This window comes from Eptatretus burgeri, chromosome 7 (assembly GCF_056783735.1).
Source record: "Eptatretus burgeri isolate ZD-2024b chromosome 7, Ebu_testis_v1, whole genome shotgun sequence".
Classification (NCBI taxonomy): domain Eukaryota; kingdom Metazoa; phylum Chordata; class Myxini; order Myxiniformes; family Myxinidae; genus Eptatretus; species Eptatretus burgeri.
The window spans coordinates 3,891,475-3,907,363 of record NC_140967.1 but is presented as its reverse complement, the minus strand read 5'-3'; the positions used below and the strand labels follow the sequence as shown (position 1 = coordinate 3,907,363).

The following is a 15,889-nucleotide window of genomic DNA, read 5'->3' as shown; positions in this document are numbered from 1 at the left end:
ATGCGTTCCAATAGCCGTTTTCAATGTATCTGGTCAGACGTGATGTGGGGAGGGAGAGTTCTCATTAAGTTACCGTTTGAAAAAACAAAAGGTATATTTTGATTACAACTCATGCAAAGATAACGAAGTAATGCATGTCAGCGATCACAGCAGCGGTCTAATTATACACCGCCCAAAGAAGGTATGCTTTCATAATGATGAGAGAAAATCGTGAAATCTTTGATTTAAATTTTTTTTAACATTTTGGTTTTCGTACAAGTTTTAAAGGCTGAAGCGGGTGTAAATACAGGATTTATAAACAAAATGTATTTCACATGTGCCTGTACATATAATTCACATGTACTATGTGAAATAAACATGAGAAGGAAAATTTCCAAGAGATATATTTTAGTTCTTATTTTACAAGTTATGTACACATCCACTTTGAAGAAGTTTATTTTAAATCTTTAATTAAACAAAAAAGTCCTTTTGTATGCTGTGCACAAACGAATGGAGTAATTTCGGTTTTCACCAGACAGAAGGTTGTTCTGCCCCAAAAACACCGCCCACAGCACTTTTTCCCCAGGGACTTTTCCATCTGAGCTGTATTTTCGACAGTCACAATAAAATGTTTCATTCTTTAGAAGCAGTCACAATAAAAAGTTGCAAGTCTTAGGTACTCTGATCCTAGAGTCAAACAAGCCTAAAGCTCCTGCGTGAAGCAGGATGATGGCAACATGATGACGTCACACACCTTCAGCATCATAAAAGTAAAGTATTATTTCAAATAATTATCACTCACATCTCATGGCCTGCCAGGATAGCTTAGACTCTCAAAAGATTTCACGTTTGGCTTTGAGCTACCTTGTCAGGGTTGGAATCCCAACCCAGCTATAAACAACCACCCTGGCATTTGGCATGCACGGCGAGGAATCAATCGGAGGGACGTTAAACCGGAAGATGCGACGAGTTGCGTTTGGAACTGCCGTTTCCAGGATGAATAAAAGAATAATGGAACAGAATGAAACAGCTGATGAACGTCATCATAGACTTGCACGGGAAGCAGAAAGAAAAATAATGAGGTGGGAGAATGAAAGGGCTGATGAACTTCAACAGACGTGCACAGGATGCTGAGAAACGAGGACTTTGGAGGGTAATGCGTGCTCAGCAAACATATACAAGAGCAGCTATAATGAATCGGATGAAGGATCTGATATTGTCCAAGAGCATAATTGCGGTTCTATGACCTCACCATGCATGTACTGTTCTGCGAAACATTTCACAAATTAATCAACAGGAAAAGGGGATGGATTAACACTTTGTTGCTCCAAGAGGAAAGTTCAATTACCTTCACTATTTGCCGTACCTGCTCGACTGCAACAACTTTATCAAGGTGATGAAGGAAAATATCGCAAATTCTGAGACAATATCCGAAGTTGCAATTCGGCTTTGCTCCAAACACAGCCGTTTCAGATATCTGGGATTTATAAACCAACTATTTCACATGTGCATGGACATGTACTCACATATAATGAATTCACATGCTATGTAAAGTAAATAAATTGTTAACATTACGTAAATTTTTGGAACTGATGAATTGCCAGTACCCATTTTTGGAAGATTCTATGTGCAGCATCACACTGAAAATTTCCAAATGTTATATATATATATATATATATATATATATATATATATATATATATATATATATATATATATATATATATATATATATATATATATATATATATATATATATATATATATAAATGCCATCTATCTGTCCCAACCTGAAATAATTCAGAGAAAAAAAATTAGGTAGAAGTTGCTTCAAATTAATCCAAACGCACGATGAAATTATATATTTTCTTAATCAGACCAAAAAATTTTAACCTGTGTGGTGTACAAGGCAACAGACCACTGCATCAATTTTTCCCCCCTGTGAATAAATATGACGCAATATCTTTGCAGTTAAGAAATTTGATGCTACTCAATACATCGATTTCATATATGTGTGTGTGTGTATATATGTATATATATATATATATATATATTAATGAATTGGCCAAACACCTGTTGGATTTACTCTTTGTACCTCTATATATGTATATATATATTTGTATATATATATATACATATATAAAATGGGCTGATGTCCATCAGTTTGGGTGTAACAATCCGTTCCACCTATAAAAACAACATAATTCAGCCACCATGTTAGTCCTATGCGAAGCCAAGGACATCTTCCATCCATCTATTGGGACCATATTCTGTGCAGAGTGTTGGTGCTGCCGAAGCAGTCTCCTTGGCTATTGGACACAATCGTGGACGGGTCGCCACTCCGACACAGGATACCAGCAAGCTGGCACTCATTTTGCTGACCTCAGAAGGATGACAGGCAGAGTCAACCCCAGAGTATTAATTCAACAGCCGAGTGAGATTTGAACTCAGGATTCAAGGATCCAAAGCCCACCACCCTAACCATTAAGCCAACACCAGGTGTTGGACATCTTCAGAGCTGTCATATTCACAACTGCCATGCCCTCCCTTTTAGTTTTGTCTTCAGTGTAAAACTACCAATAGGACTGTTAAAAGTATCATCAAATATTACCCAGACAGGTGAGGTTGGAGCCGATATGCGTCACGGGGCTTGTGAAGAGATAGGCTTCAGGTGTCATGAGTAAAATTGGAATCTATCTGAGCTAAACCTCTTTCTTACAATAAAATAAATGCTTAGATTCATGCAACACAGACGACCTGCGAAAGACTCAAACAGTAAATGGTCTTACAGGACAGCACCATAAGGAATAGAGGGTCAACAAGGTCATTTCAACATGCTGCACACCTCGCATGCCGCTTCCCTCCTCGACGAAGGTGTTCCGAGAAAGAGGAGGCTCATCAGGACATTCCCCACTGCCTCCGCTCCCCGAAGACGCCACACTGCTCTGAGAGGATAAAGGTGCATGTGGCTCTGAGGTAAAAAGGCAACTGTAGGGAGGTGCACGTAGATGAAGGTCTTCATGGGATAACCACTCTTGAGCAAGACCCTGACTACTGCCTGGATCTGGTGGAGTGAGTGACACAGAACGTTTCAGCATACCTGTTAGTGAGAAGGGAAAGAAAGATACCAAAAATTAACCTTTAATGAAGTCACAGTGGAATGATTTGCATTGGCAACTGTTGATGGCACAGATGGCTTGATACCCCGTACAAAAGGGTGAATCACAACGAACTGCACCCCCCACCCCACCCCCCCCCCCCGACACGACACCCTACACCAGCCACTACTTCAGTGCCTAGTTGCATCCATACCAGAATGATTGGACCAAAACCTGATCCATAAATAAACTCAAAGCCAACTGAGATATTCTATGAGCTTCATACTGTATTTCTCTGGCAAGTGTGCTGATAAAGTGAAAAGTGAAAACCTGCAAGAGGTACAAAGAGTAAATCCAACAAGTGTTTGGCCAATTCATTAATTGAGGCACCAAAAAAGGGGAGCAAGTTAAAAAGGAAAAAAAACAGGAAATGCTTGAACAAGTGAAAAGTACCAGAACTAACTGCAATTCCTCCACCTCCATGGTGACCTGAGTAGCCATTTTCCTGCCAGGCCATTCCGTGGGAGGCAGCGGTAGTTGTGGTGGTAGTGGTGGTGCAGGAATTGGGTGCCATACATGCTTTGTGCCAACCATTCAGGCGCCCCATCGAATGACAACGTTGGTGCCCAACATATGATGCCTGGCCCTCTGCAAACGTCGCACCCTTTCCCACCTAGAAGAGCAAGCGATGATTTTGCCATTATGCTGTACCAATGTTTGTGAGAACGAGCACAGCAAAAGATTGAAACAAAAATAAATGAACAGTGCAATAATCAAAAGCAGCAATCATCTTAAAAAGCAAAATAATGTGATCCAGCTTGTGGTTACATCGTTTTAAGCCAATGAAGGAAATGCCGTTCCTACCTGACGTTGTATGTCGCCTGGCAAGGAGTTTGCAGTAACAGCAGCAGCTGCAGCACTTGCAGCAGCTGTATGAGGAGCTGAACCTCCCAACTCTTCCAGGCTGCCGAGCCAGCCGGCAAGACCCGCGCGATCATCGGCATTAAGCGCCGGATGGATGAGGGCGTACGAAAGCAGCTGGCGTGCCTCTTCAGCTTGCCTTCGTCCATCCAGGGCTTGGGAGAGAAGGCATGGTAACAACGCCAGGTAAGCTGCTTTGGCCTCCCCATTTCCTGGCTTCAGCAGTGGTAGACGAGATAGCAGCCAGGGCATCAGCTTCTCAGGAGGTTCCCCCTGCCATCTGCTTACTGCCACTACACAAGAGAAAGAAAAAAAAAAACCGTGCAGACGTGAGGTGGTTCTCAGTCATGGGTCAACTGCAAGCGAGCACGACCCCCAGAAGGCAGGAAATATGGCAATCATTACACTACGTACATGCAACATACCTGCTAATATGTCAATCAGTAGTTAACGGAATGCATTGAACAAGTTATTTTAAACAGTGGAGACTCAAACATCATGGTGTGTCCTGGCATCCTAAAATTGAAAGGGAAGAAAAACAAACAAACAAACAAACGAAATTGCTCGTTGAGCAACGAATTGCCAGAATAACTGTCATATCTCCATGATCTCTGAAAAAACAAAAACCTGGAAATCAATTTGGTTCTTACAAGTCGATAATGCTACTGTTTAATGAGTTATAGCACTTAGTTTGGTCATGATCATAACTTGGAAGTCAATCGGACTTGAAATGGAGTTATCGCAATTTGAAAGTTTTGACCCGACCCCCCCCTGACATTCGACCCCCGACCGCTAAGAAGGGTGTTGGTGTGACATCCCAATGAAACATATGGTTGGATGCAGTATTGGAAGATGCGCATGTTGGATTTGGTTTGAAGTCGATATGACCATTTTAGCGGACATTATTGCGAAAATAAGAATTTCGGTTTTTCGGTGACCTTGACCTTTAACCGAGATTCACCAAAAACGACAAGTGTCTAAGTTGGACCATTGCCGACGTCTGTACCCAGTTTAGTCATGATCGCTGAAACGGTGTGGCTGCTACAGGGTAAACAAACACACAAACAAACTGACAGACAGACACACACAGAATGACACACACAACCGACCAACATAATTGCCGAAATCCGAAGGATTCCGGCAATTAACAACAACAAAACAAGAGAAGCAAATGCCAAATCAAGGCATGAAGTATATATATTAGGAAATTGCACCAACCATTACATAAGCAAGATGTTTGCACACAAAGTCCCTTCTGTGCCATTTTCTGCAAAGTACGTTGCTGGATCACACCCTCTGTGCCTCGCTCATTCTTTTTCCAGCCATTTCCTGTTATGCATTCGTCTTAAATCTCCTCGCACACACATACACGCCATGAAAAGCTGCAAACATCTGGACAAAATTTCAACCAAACCAAAGAGTGACGAGCGGGAGGGATAGCAGTGGGGCGGAAAGCGCACCATGGGAAGGAAAGAAGCTGCATACAGTCTGCCTCAGAACCTCGTCTGTGCAAAACAAAAAGGATTCCTGTGGAAACGGATCTAGCAGAGATAAACAAACTTGAAATGCACTGAACACTCAAAATGATTTGTCGCCTCATCGGTTTTCAAACAGCAGACGAGAAGCCTGAAGGAGGATGGCAGACAAAACCTTTCAGAAACAGCACACGTTTCAACAGACATCTCAACCACACACTCCAGGTACACCATACCAACACCACTTCTATCTTTCCCACCTTACATTCTTCCTTACACTAGCTCAGACTATCACTGAACTGCCCTCGACTGCAGCTCACATGTGGAATGCAGAGCAGCTGTGGAGGGGCATTGGTGATGGGGAGGGGGGGGAGAGGAAGGAAGCATTAATCTGCATTCTGATGCAGTTCAATGATGACATAACTCCATTGTAAGCAATGCAAGCAGTTTTTATTTTTTATTTTATTTTATTTTTTTTTACATCAAAAGCCCTTCTCAAAAATGCTCAGAATTTAACTCACAAGCAACAGCTAACCCTCTTGTAAATGTTATCCTTGTTACAAACCAATACTGTACTTGAACTGGAGGATGGCTAAAGTAAAGTGTATCCACATTGCTTAGAAGTGGACAAGATGAATTCACAATGGCTGTTCACAGACAAAGCAACATTTGTCGGCCTATACAATGGGGTCCACACAACACAGTTCAAAAACATTGGCGATGATCCTGAAGTTTTGGTCAAAACAGACTTCGTATCAAGTTTTCATTATTAAGGGTAACAAAACTATTGGGTAAGCAAATATGACAAATTTAAACCACCAACCTCACGTCTTGTTTCCCTCCATACAGTGGAATTTACTTGTGCCGAAGCATCCCTTGCAATTATTAAAAAAAAAAGTTAGGCCAAACAAAATACTGTATTAGTATACAATCATCGATCAATTGAGGCATTCTATAAATAAATAAATAAATAACCCCAATATATGTTATATTATATTATATATAGTGTCCATAAAGTCTTTGTGCGACTTTGAACTTTTATAATAGGCCACGGGCCAGATATGGTCCACGTGCACCCCCCCAACCCAACCACAACCCTTCGACCCCATATTTTTTCTGAAGCCTTAGGGTCCCCTGAGCATGAATTCAACTGGTAACAGTGAACAAACTGGGACTCACTATCCATTTTCCAAACATATCTGACGGTACCCTCAAAATGTCAACTTTTCCCAAGTTTCACACGTAAAAAATCCCCTGACTGATAAGATCTCTGCGGTTGCCCAATAGGCATTAATATGAACAAATTATATATTAAATGAAAGATTATCACATGCAGATTTTCAAAATAGAGTCATCTGTCAAATTTAATAGCGTTATGTTTGTCCCAAGAAGTGATGAAGAGGAGTACCTCGCCTTTCCTTTTGACAACTCAGATATCTGAAATAATAACGTATATTCATGCTCATTTTACCTGACACAAACAAATAAGTATTTCTGTGATATCACAAATTTTACTACCTTTCTATTGATACCAAAATTGTCCCACACCAACTAAAGATGTACCAGGTATTAAGTCTTAAACATAAGTACATCACTGTTGCAACACCCAACATGCAGTCACCAGTAAGACGCAAGACTGAGAAAATATTCCTTACTTCACAAAGAATATAAATTATAAGTGTATTTAAGAAAAACAATTTAAACTTTTTTTTTTTTTTTTTTTTTTGTATACCTTGGTCGAGGCTCGTATGAGAGCGAACACACAACTCACAGCAAGGAGGCATGAGACAAGAGGGGCAGGAGTGGAAGGGACAAAACATTGGGGAACAGACAGGTGAACTGTGGAAGGGAGAGGGATGGGACGGGGAACATGGCGAAGAGAAGATGGACATTACAGGGACTTTCAGGAAGGAAAGCAGAAGAATTGAAGGAAGTGGGCTTGGGTGGATTATCGGGGGTAGAAAAGATAGAGGATTTGGATGGGGGAAGATAAGAGGTGGTGGTGAACAGCTGTTTTGAAAGCCTGGAGGGAAGAATGGGAAAGAATAGAGTGAGGAAGTTTATTCCAAAGGCGGGAAAAAAGAGGAATGAAAGAGTGAAGATGAGCAGTGATTCGTGATTTCGGTAGTTTTACCAGAAGGGGGTTGTTGGCGGACCTTGAGCGCCCTGTGGAAATGTGGTTGGGACAAATCGCAGAGAGAGCAGGGGGGGCAAGGCTGGAGAGGAGTCGGTAGAAGACAGAAAGACCACCGACTAACCTGCGGTGATTGAGTGAGAGGCCCAATGACTCAGCTTCATTGCGGGAGATGCCAATGATCTTAAATGCCCTGGTTTCGACAGCGTGAAGTCGAGAAAGGTGGGAGGCAGGAGCACCAGCCCAGAGGGGAGAGCAGTACTCCATCAGGCTACGGACAAAAGCTTTGTAAGTGGTCAGGAGCTCAAGAGGGCCGAGGAAGGACTTTGCACGACGGAGGATTCCCAGTCGGCGACTGGCTTTTGAGGCAAGGTTGGAAATGTGACTTTCCCAGGAAAGGTCATGGCAGATAGTGAGACCCAGAAGCTTGAAAGAAAAGACTTCTTCCAGAGGATTGTTGAGAAAGTGGATGGGGGGGTTTTGTAAACGGTCCTTTCGAAGAGACATAGTGAGAGTGTGAGATTTGTCTGGATTGAAAGACATGTTCCACGTGTTGGACCAGTTTGTGATTTTATCCAGATCTGCAGTGAGCGAAGAAGCTGCTGCTTGCCGGTCTGAGGGATGACAGATGGTACGGCAGAGGGTGGAGTCATCGGCAAAGAGAAATAGAGGATTTTCCAGAGAGTCCGAGAGATCATTGATGAAAATCAGAAAAAGAACAGGGCCCAGAACGCTACCTTGAAGAACTCCAGCCTGCACAGGAAGAGGGGATGAAAGAACTCCATTTAGGGCCACACGTTGACTGCGACAGGAGAGGAAGTCTGCGAGCCATGAGTGGAGATGGCCTTGAATACCATGGGAAGAGAGTTTGGTGAGTAGGGCAGGGTGCCAGACTGTGTCAAAAGCACGTGATATGTCCAGGGATACGGCTCGGATTTCCTGTCTGGCATTGAGGACCTCCATCCATTGATGGGAGAGCAGTAGCAGCATATCCAGGGTAGAGTGACCTGGTCTGAAACCAAATTGATGATTGGAAATCAAGCCATTGGAGAAGAGGAAGGATTTCATGTCTGAAGCGATGATGGATTCCATAACCTTGCTGATGGTTGGGAGAAGGCTGATTGGTCTGTAGTTACAGGGATCTGTTTTTGCACCTTTTTTCTGCAGGGCAGTGATGTTAGCAGATTTCCAAGCAGATGGCAGATGACCTTGGGAAAATGAGAGGGTGAATAGAACAGAGAGAGGGTGAGCAAGAGCAGAAGAGCAGGCTTTGAGGACACGTGGGCTGATGCCGTCTGGACCGGTTGCAGAATCTGAGTCGAGGTTTGAAAGCAAGCTCTCCACCTTGTCAGGAGAAAAGGATACAGAGTCCAGGGACAGTTTGGTGCGACTGGGTAAAGTGGGTAGAGATAGTGATGGGTTTGGGACACAAGATTTAGCTGCAAACACCGAGTTTAGACATTCAGCTTTATCACGTGTGGAATCAGCAGTGCGGCCATTTGAGGTAAGGGAGGGGATGGAGGGGGAACATACACCAGAAACAGATTTGATTAAATGCCACCAGGATTTTGAGGAGGGAGAGAGGTTTGAGAGTTCAGACTTGAGATGAGAAAGATGTTGTTTTCTGGCTCTCCTGAGGGTAGATACACACTTGTTCCGAGCTTTGTGGAAAGAACTGAGATTGCCCTCAGTTGGGTTTGCTTTCCATGAGGCAAAGGCAAGTTGTTTCAGGACAACTGCCTCACCACAAGCTTCAGTAAACCAAGGGCGGGAGGAAGGGTAAGACAACTGAACACGAGAGGGGATAAATCTGCGCATGAGGGAGAGCAAGTTTCTTTGAAAGAATTCCCAGGATGAGTTGATGTTTGAGAAAGTAGTGATAGGAGACCAGTCTGTAAGTTTGATGGCTGCTCGGAGACCCTGCCAGTCGGCTTGAGTGAAATGCCAGACTCGACGGCGGTGAGGTGGTTCTCTGATAGCAGCCAGAGAGATGTCCACTTTAACAAGGACGTGGTCAGAAGAACCAATTGGAGCGAAGGAAGAGCAGCAGATATTGTCAGGGAAATTTGTCAAAATCAGATCCAGAAGAGATGGAGTACCATTGGTTGAGATCCGGGTCGGGAAGTTGACCGATTGAGTCAGTCCCAATGAGTCACAGAAAGCTTTTGCTGATGTCCCATGGCAGGTGAGAGAGGTACCCACACCTAGCCAACTGGCGTGATGACAATTGAAGTCACCACATAAGAGGAAGAGAGAGTTTGGATGAGAAGATAGAAGATGGTCCATGTTTTCGGAGAGTGAGGTGTAGATGGAGTCATCACTGTTCGGTGGACGGTACAGTACACATATAAACATGAGGTGGGAGTGGAGGGGAAGCCGAAGCCAGAGGTATTCCTGGGGGTGTGGGGGAGTGAGAGCAGTGCAGGGAGAGTGAGGAATAGAGTCTTTGATGAAGAGAGCAACACCTCCACCAGGACGAGGCTCAGGTCTGTCATACCGTAAGAGGGAGTAACCAGGGAGAGATACTTGGGAGTCAGACACGTCTTGGGAGAGGAAAGTTTCTGTTAGGCAGATAATGTCTGGTTTGTCAGTGGCAACCTGCATGGAAAGATCTGAAAGGTTTGAGCGAAGGCCCCGGATATTTGAGGTCCACACTTTTAATGAAGAGGTAGGGGAGGAGGCTTTGGGTGCAGGAGGTGGAGGGGCGGGGGAGGGTAGGACGAGGGACGAGGGGGAGGTAAGGAGGGTTGCTGAAGGAGTGTGGGGTATTGCAGAATAGCGAGGGAGGGGGGGCTGAATGAGGAGGAGAAAAGGCTCTGTGGTGCTGGGGGAGAGGGGGGACAAGAGACAAGGAAGATGGCAGTTGAGGATTTGAGGAGGTGGAGTGAAGAGATGGAGGTGAGAGGGCAGTGGAGGGAGGCAGGTTGGTGGATGAGAGGGGGGGCAACTTAGAGAAGGAAGAGTGAGGGGGATGAAAGGTGGGAGAAAGGTGAGGGGGGAATTTTTGAAAGAGGAGAGAGGGAGGCTTGGAGGGAGAAGAGTGGGATGGTTGCTTTGAGAGTGAGAGTGAGGGGTGAGGGGGGTGAGTTGGCACTGAAGTTGGAAAAAAAGAATGGTTGATGGAAAGCGAGCATCCATGGCAAACTGTGGTTTTTAAAAGTTTTAGGTCAGAGATGCGATTTAACACAATTCTTGATGGGTGCAATGAAGGCGAATTCAGAGCATGGAGAGAAGAAACTTATTATGTCATGTCCACAAAATGTCATTATGCATGGCTTATGCATTATATTTATTATCACTGTCATCATCACTCTCCAGTGCCTGCTCTACATCATCAAATGCATCCATATCTGAATCCTCATCAGAGTCAGTGCCGTCAGGTGTGACTTCAGCAATGTCAGCCAGTTGCTGTGGGAGGACATCTTCTTCATACCATAGAGGATCAAGGTTACCATTCTTTTGCTCCCAACCATGTCCCTGACTGGCCTTTGGAATCTGTGGTTGTGGAATATGCGCGGTCTTCCAAATCCGTACTTGGTGGTTTACTCTCCGAATGTGCTGGGTAAGAGCTCGCTTACAAGGTGGTAAGTTAGCCATATCCACATTCCCTGAAGGCACAAGACGACTTTGCCTGGCACAGAGCTCGTTTATACGAATGAGTCGCAGATCATCAACTTTTGACACCTTTGACGCTCTACCGTACAAGGCACACGTGAAGCTGTCCAACTCATCAACGAGCTCATCAGGAATATCCCAAACAATCGCCCAGTTTCTCCAGAGTAGAGATATATTTTGGAAAGCGCAGAAGAGTTTTCACAGGCTTAAGTTTGCCAATTCCTCGGAAGGCACTAGTGGTGTCACAGCCACTATAAGCATGGAGTGCCATGAGAGCTGTGCACTTTTCCTGGCCAAAGTCTGTAGCAAGTTCACCGACATTTACCATCCTCTGCTTGTTGCCTTTGCCTGTGTCAAACAGGACAGTTGTACCATGAACAGAGGCAGCATAGTGTAATAGGATGAAAAATACATCTGAGTCTGGACTTTTCACTCAGACAAATTGATAGTTTCTGAGTCTAGCATACTGAACATACAGTTTCATACGAGAGTCAGTTTCTTCCTCGGTTGATTTCAGCAGTGGTAGCTCCTCTCTAATTGTTGTTTGGCCATCAGCAGATGTGAGCAAATATGCGATGCCCTCACATACAAAGATCACTCGCCTTCCATGCAACTTTGATGCATAGTTATCACCACTCCAGAGCCGAAGCAGAGGTTTGATGAGCTGTATCTTGTTCTCACCATTTGACAAGAACAATTTCCAATCAGGTGGTCTCTTAGTGGCTTCACCTGTAAGTAAAAGATTTTCTCCACAGCCCCAGCGTCACCTCTCCATCGACTTTACTGAATCAGGAAAATATTGATCAGTGCTAAATACCACATCTCCTGTTTTTCCAATGATGTCAAACACTTTGTAAGAGATCTGACTAAAATGACTTGGTATTTCTTTCAGGTAATAGAAGCAAGCATTGCCATCATAGAGTCAATGCTTCATTGGTTGGTGGTACATCAGCATCATTACAATAGTGAAAGCCATGATGCTCTCCTATCACATCAGGGATCAGGTCACATGCTTCCTTCATCATGCAGCAAGATTATAGAGGTTGTGCCAGTCGCATTTCTTTCACCTCCTGCAGTTTGGTCAGTTTCTTTTCTCCATCCTTATCTTCTAGATACATGAACACTGTAGAACACAAATCGCTTTCTAAATACTTCCAAGAACCTCCAGTTTTGCAGTACTTGGACATACGAAATAGGGTGGTGTACAAGACTGCTTCAATAGTGCTAAACTTCTGAATTTTTTTTTTTTTAAACGATCTTTAAAATCACAATTTTATTAAAATTTGAACACTGCGTGGGATATCGTGTTCTACAAACTCTCCAGTTATCAATGTTGTTAAATTCACAATTCCCTTGCGTTTCCTGACGAGTTGACATCTTCTGATAAGGTAATTTCTACATCAGTGTAACGTTAACCACCATGATTGCCGCATTTGGTTCCCAAACTTGATGATCAAGTCTTTCACATATCACCTTGTACCATCAAGACAAGGCCACGATGCTTTGAATGAGCGGCGGTTCTTGAATGAAGTCTTCCGAGACAAGTGGATCGGTAGATGTGGACCAATTGCTCGATCTCGTTCGCCTGACCTTTTCCCATTGAGCTACATATCATGGGGTGATGTACAACTGTTGTTCACTCGTCAAAACCCTCATCCGAGCAAAAATGCAATTCATGAAATTACTCAGCCACAATTGGAGAATGGTTTCCATAAGTTGGGAAATCGGATTGAACGATGTACAATTGTACAGTGTTGTGAAAGATGGCGGTTATGTTGAAGCCGAAATATTTTGTTTTAGCTGTGTTGATTAAAAACTTGATGAATTATGCTTTCATGCACCATTTATATTTTATTTCTATCATGTGTTCATCAAAAGTTATAAAAGTTCAGATTTGCAAAAGGATTTTATGGACACCCAGTATATGCATATCGATATAATTATGAAGCAATTAAAAGCTTCGATTCATGAAAATACAATATATAAACATAATATATTCTGTAAAAGTTGGAGCAACACCAAAACAGGTGTTAAATAGCAGCTGAAAAAAGAAAAGAAAAAAAAAACCTACATTCAGTTTTCTCTATTTTTTTTTACCAGCTTAGCATGTCAAAGATCACACTCTCCATTAGCATTTAAAGATCCCAACACTATCTACAATCTACGGCTTCACCAGCAATCCCAAAAACACTTCAGTAGTGAAACAACGAAGGAACATCCTTTTTTTTCACCCTAAATTTATCTTCACACCAAGTAAGTCTCCTTTCTACATTTAAAAATAATCTGTAGGAGACAGCGTGTCTGACCTTCAGAGGCACAAAGCCAAGCAAACCATGATTCTTCCCAAATTAGCAACTGAGAGCAACTTTCCCCACTTCACTGGTTCACAACAGGGCCACCATTGCAAGTACCCGACAACAACGCACGGACAAGACATCACAGGTGGCCTGTTCCACAAAAGAAGGATCCTGATCGTAAGCAGCCTCAAAGCTAAGTGGGAACTATCCAGATTCCGGGCTATTTCCTCTCATCAGGACGGCATACCGATAAATATCTAACCAATGATGACCACAGTAGTCATTCACCACAAAAGCCCAAAATCCGGAAAGGCGGCTCCTTTTGACGTTTAACTGATGTTGACCATGTATTTGACAGAATCGCCAGGCCGAGGCCTCTGGGTTGGAGGTGACGCTTTGGTCTCGGACTATGTCCAATGGGGATCGGCGGAGTGCTCGTCACACTCCACATGTTTTGATTATATATATATATATATATATATATATATATATATATATATATATATATATATATATATATATATATATATATATATATATATATATTACACACACATGTACACAGTATTATAAAGTTGCAACATCCGACCCAAGCAGTCAACTAATTAAATTTGTTAACACTGTGCTACATATATATGCCTCACTATACATACTGATGCAATGGCATCGCAACAAGAAGACCGTGGATCCACAACATGCATTGGTTCAAAAAAGAAACCTCGGGTAGTTGAAAGGGAACGCTGCGATTCGTGCACCGTTGTCAATTCCAACAATATCTGGAACAACAAACTGTAGCGCTGGGCTCTAACTTCATGCCAATTTGGAAATCCCACAGCAACCAAGACATGTTGGTAGAGTGTGGAATTTGTCATGGTTCAGGCAATCGTGTCACAAGCCTAACACAAAGTCATGTTTATTAACATCAACATTAAAACATGTCTGTAAATTAAATATTATAAGTATTCCATAATAGCATGTCAATAATAGATGATGCAGGACCAAAATAGTATTAGCAAGACATCATCAAAATATCAACATTTCAAAATCAAACTTTGTTCACTGTTCATTCAACAAGTATGGGAACAACTTGTACCCGACAATTAGCCATGGGCCCAAGAGATGGAGGATTACACAGCGCTCAGCTTCGGCAATGGTAGAATGAACTGTTCATGCAGGTGCAGACAATTTCAGGGACAAATTCTCCGTAATATGTGACGGCAAGATTGCCCAATGTTTGCAGTAGAGCTAAATTTTTTACTTAGCAAATGGATTCATCCAACATGAATGAATCTTTCTGAATGAGGATTAAAAACATAAAAGATTGCTGGGCACATCTGTCACTGTTATTTATTTACTTTTAAATGGAAAGTGAAGGAGAAAGGTAGGATTCATAATCATTCAGAATGACCTCCTGAAACAACAGAAGGGAAGAAGAGTCAACCACACTGAGTGGACTAGCATGACATGTGCCACCTTCAGCTGGATTTTTTGAACCAACATCTGGGATCTCACCCAGTCCAGTAATAGGCCGCTACTGTAGAGTCGTATGACAATATGTTAGCCCACAAGACCCAACTTTGAATTGTTGACGATCATCGACAATGCGAGTAAAAGTGATGAGTTGCCGGACAAAACAAAGCTGTGGCACAGGTTCGGCTAATCGTTCCTTGCAACTTCCACACCCGGAGGCAATAACACCAAGATTTTGTTTTCCTACACTCTTCGTGTGCAAAACAACCTCACGAGAATGTCAGATATGTGAAGATACGAGCTTGTTGGTCAACCATCAGAGCTGTACTGCATACTATAGTAATATAGTGAATCGATACATGCACATCACAACCGCTGCAGTTTAACACAAATTTTGTTTATTTTTAGATACACTATACTGTATACATTTGGTGAAAACAGTCGAGGCTAGTGGAAGAGCTGGAACAAAGAACGGATCAGGATGCAACAGAAAAAAGAATGGGGAAATGCCAAAAGCAGGGCCAAGGAGAAAAAAAAAGTAAATAAAAGACAGATGAACAAACAAAGGATGCAGGTAAAAAAAAAGAGGGGGAGGGGAAGATGCAGAGGGTGGACAGGATGGATACAAGAGCAAACTCTAAGGAAGGAAAACCTGGAAATTTTGGGGTGAAGGTGGGTGGTTTATCAGGGGTCAGGAAAGATCATGGTTAAGGATTGGGGATGATCTGAGATGGTGATCAGCTGTCTTGAAGACATACAGAGAAGAATGATATTGAAGAGAATGTGGAAGGTGGTTCCACAGGTGGGAAAAATGAGGAACAAATGAGTGGAGGTGAGCAGTGTTCCTGAATTTAGGTAGTCTCCTCATTTAAGGGGCTTGATGGTTGACCATGTGTGGCC

At 42.9% G+C, this 15,889-nt stretch overlaps 1 protein-coding gene and 1 pseudogene across 2 annotated transcripts in view; both read right to left on the bottom strand.

The window, feature by feature from the left end:
• LOC147022570 (protein Smaug homolog 1-like) overlaps nt 1-15,889 on the bottom strand; it is a 112,890-nt gene that overhangs the window by 58,962 nt on the left and 38,039 nt on the right. For both annotated transcript variants that reach the window (XM_085887267.1, XM_085887268.1), the window contains exons 5-7: nt 3,942-4,291; nt 3,531-3,750; nt 2,825-3,079 (exon numbers count right to left, since the gene is read on the bottom strand). In XM_085887267.1, the coding sequence (XP_085743393.1) occupies nt 2,825-3,079; nt 3,531-3,750; nt 3,942-4,291 (825 nt within the window). The remainder of the gene's footprint in view (nt 1-2,824; nt 3,080-3,530; nt 3,751-3,941; nt 4,292-15,889) is intronic.
• On the bottom strand, nt 10,413-11,985 carry LOC147022572 (uncharacterized; annotated as a pseudogene).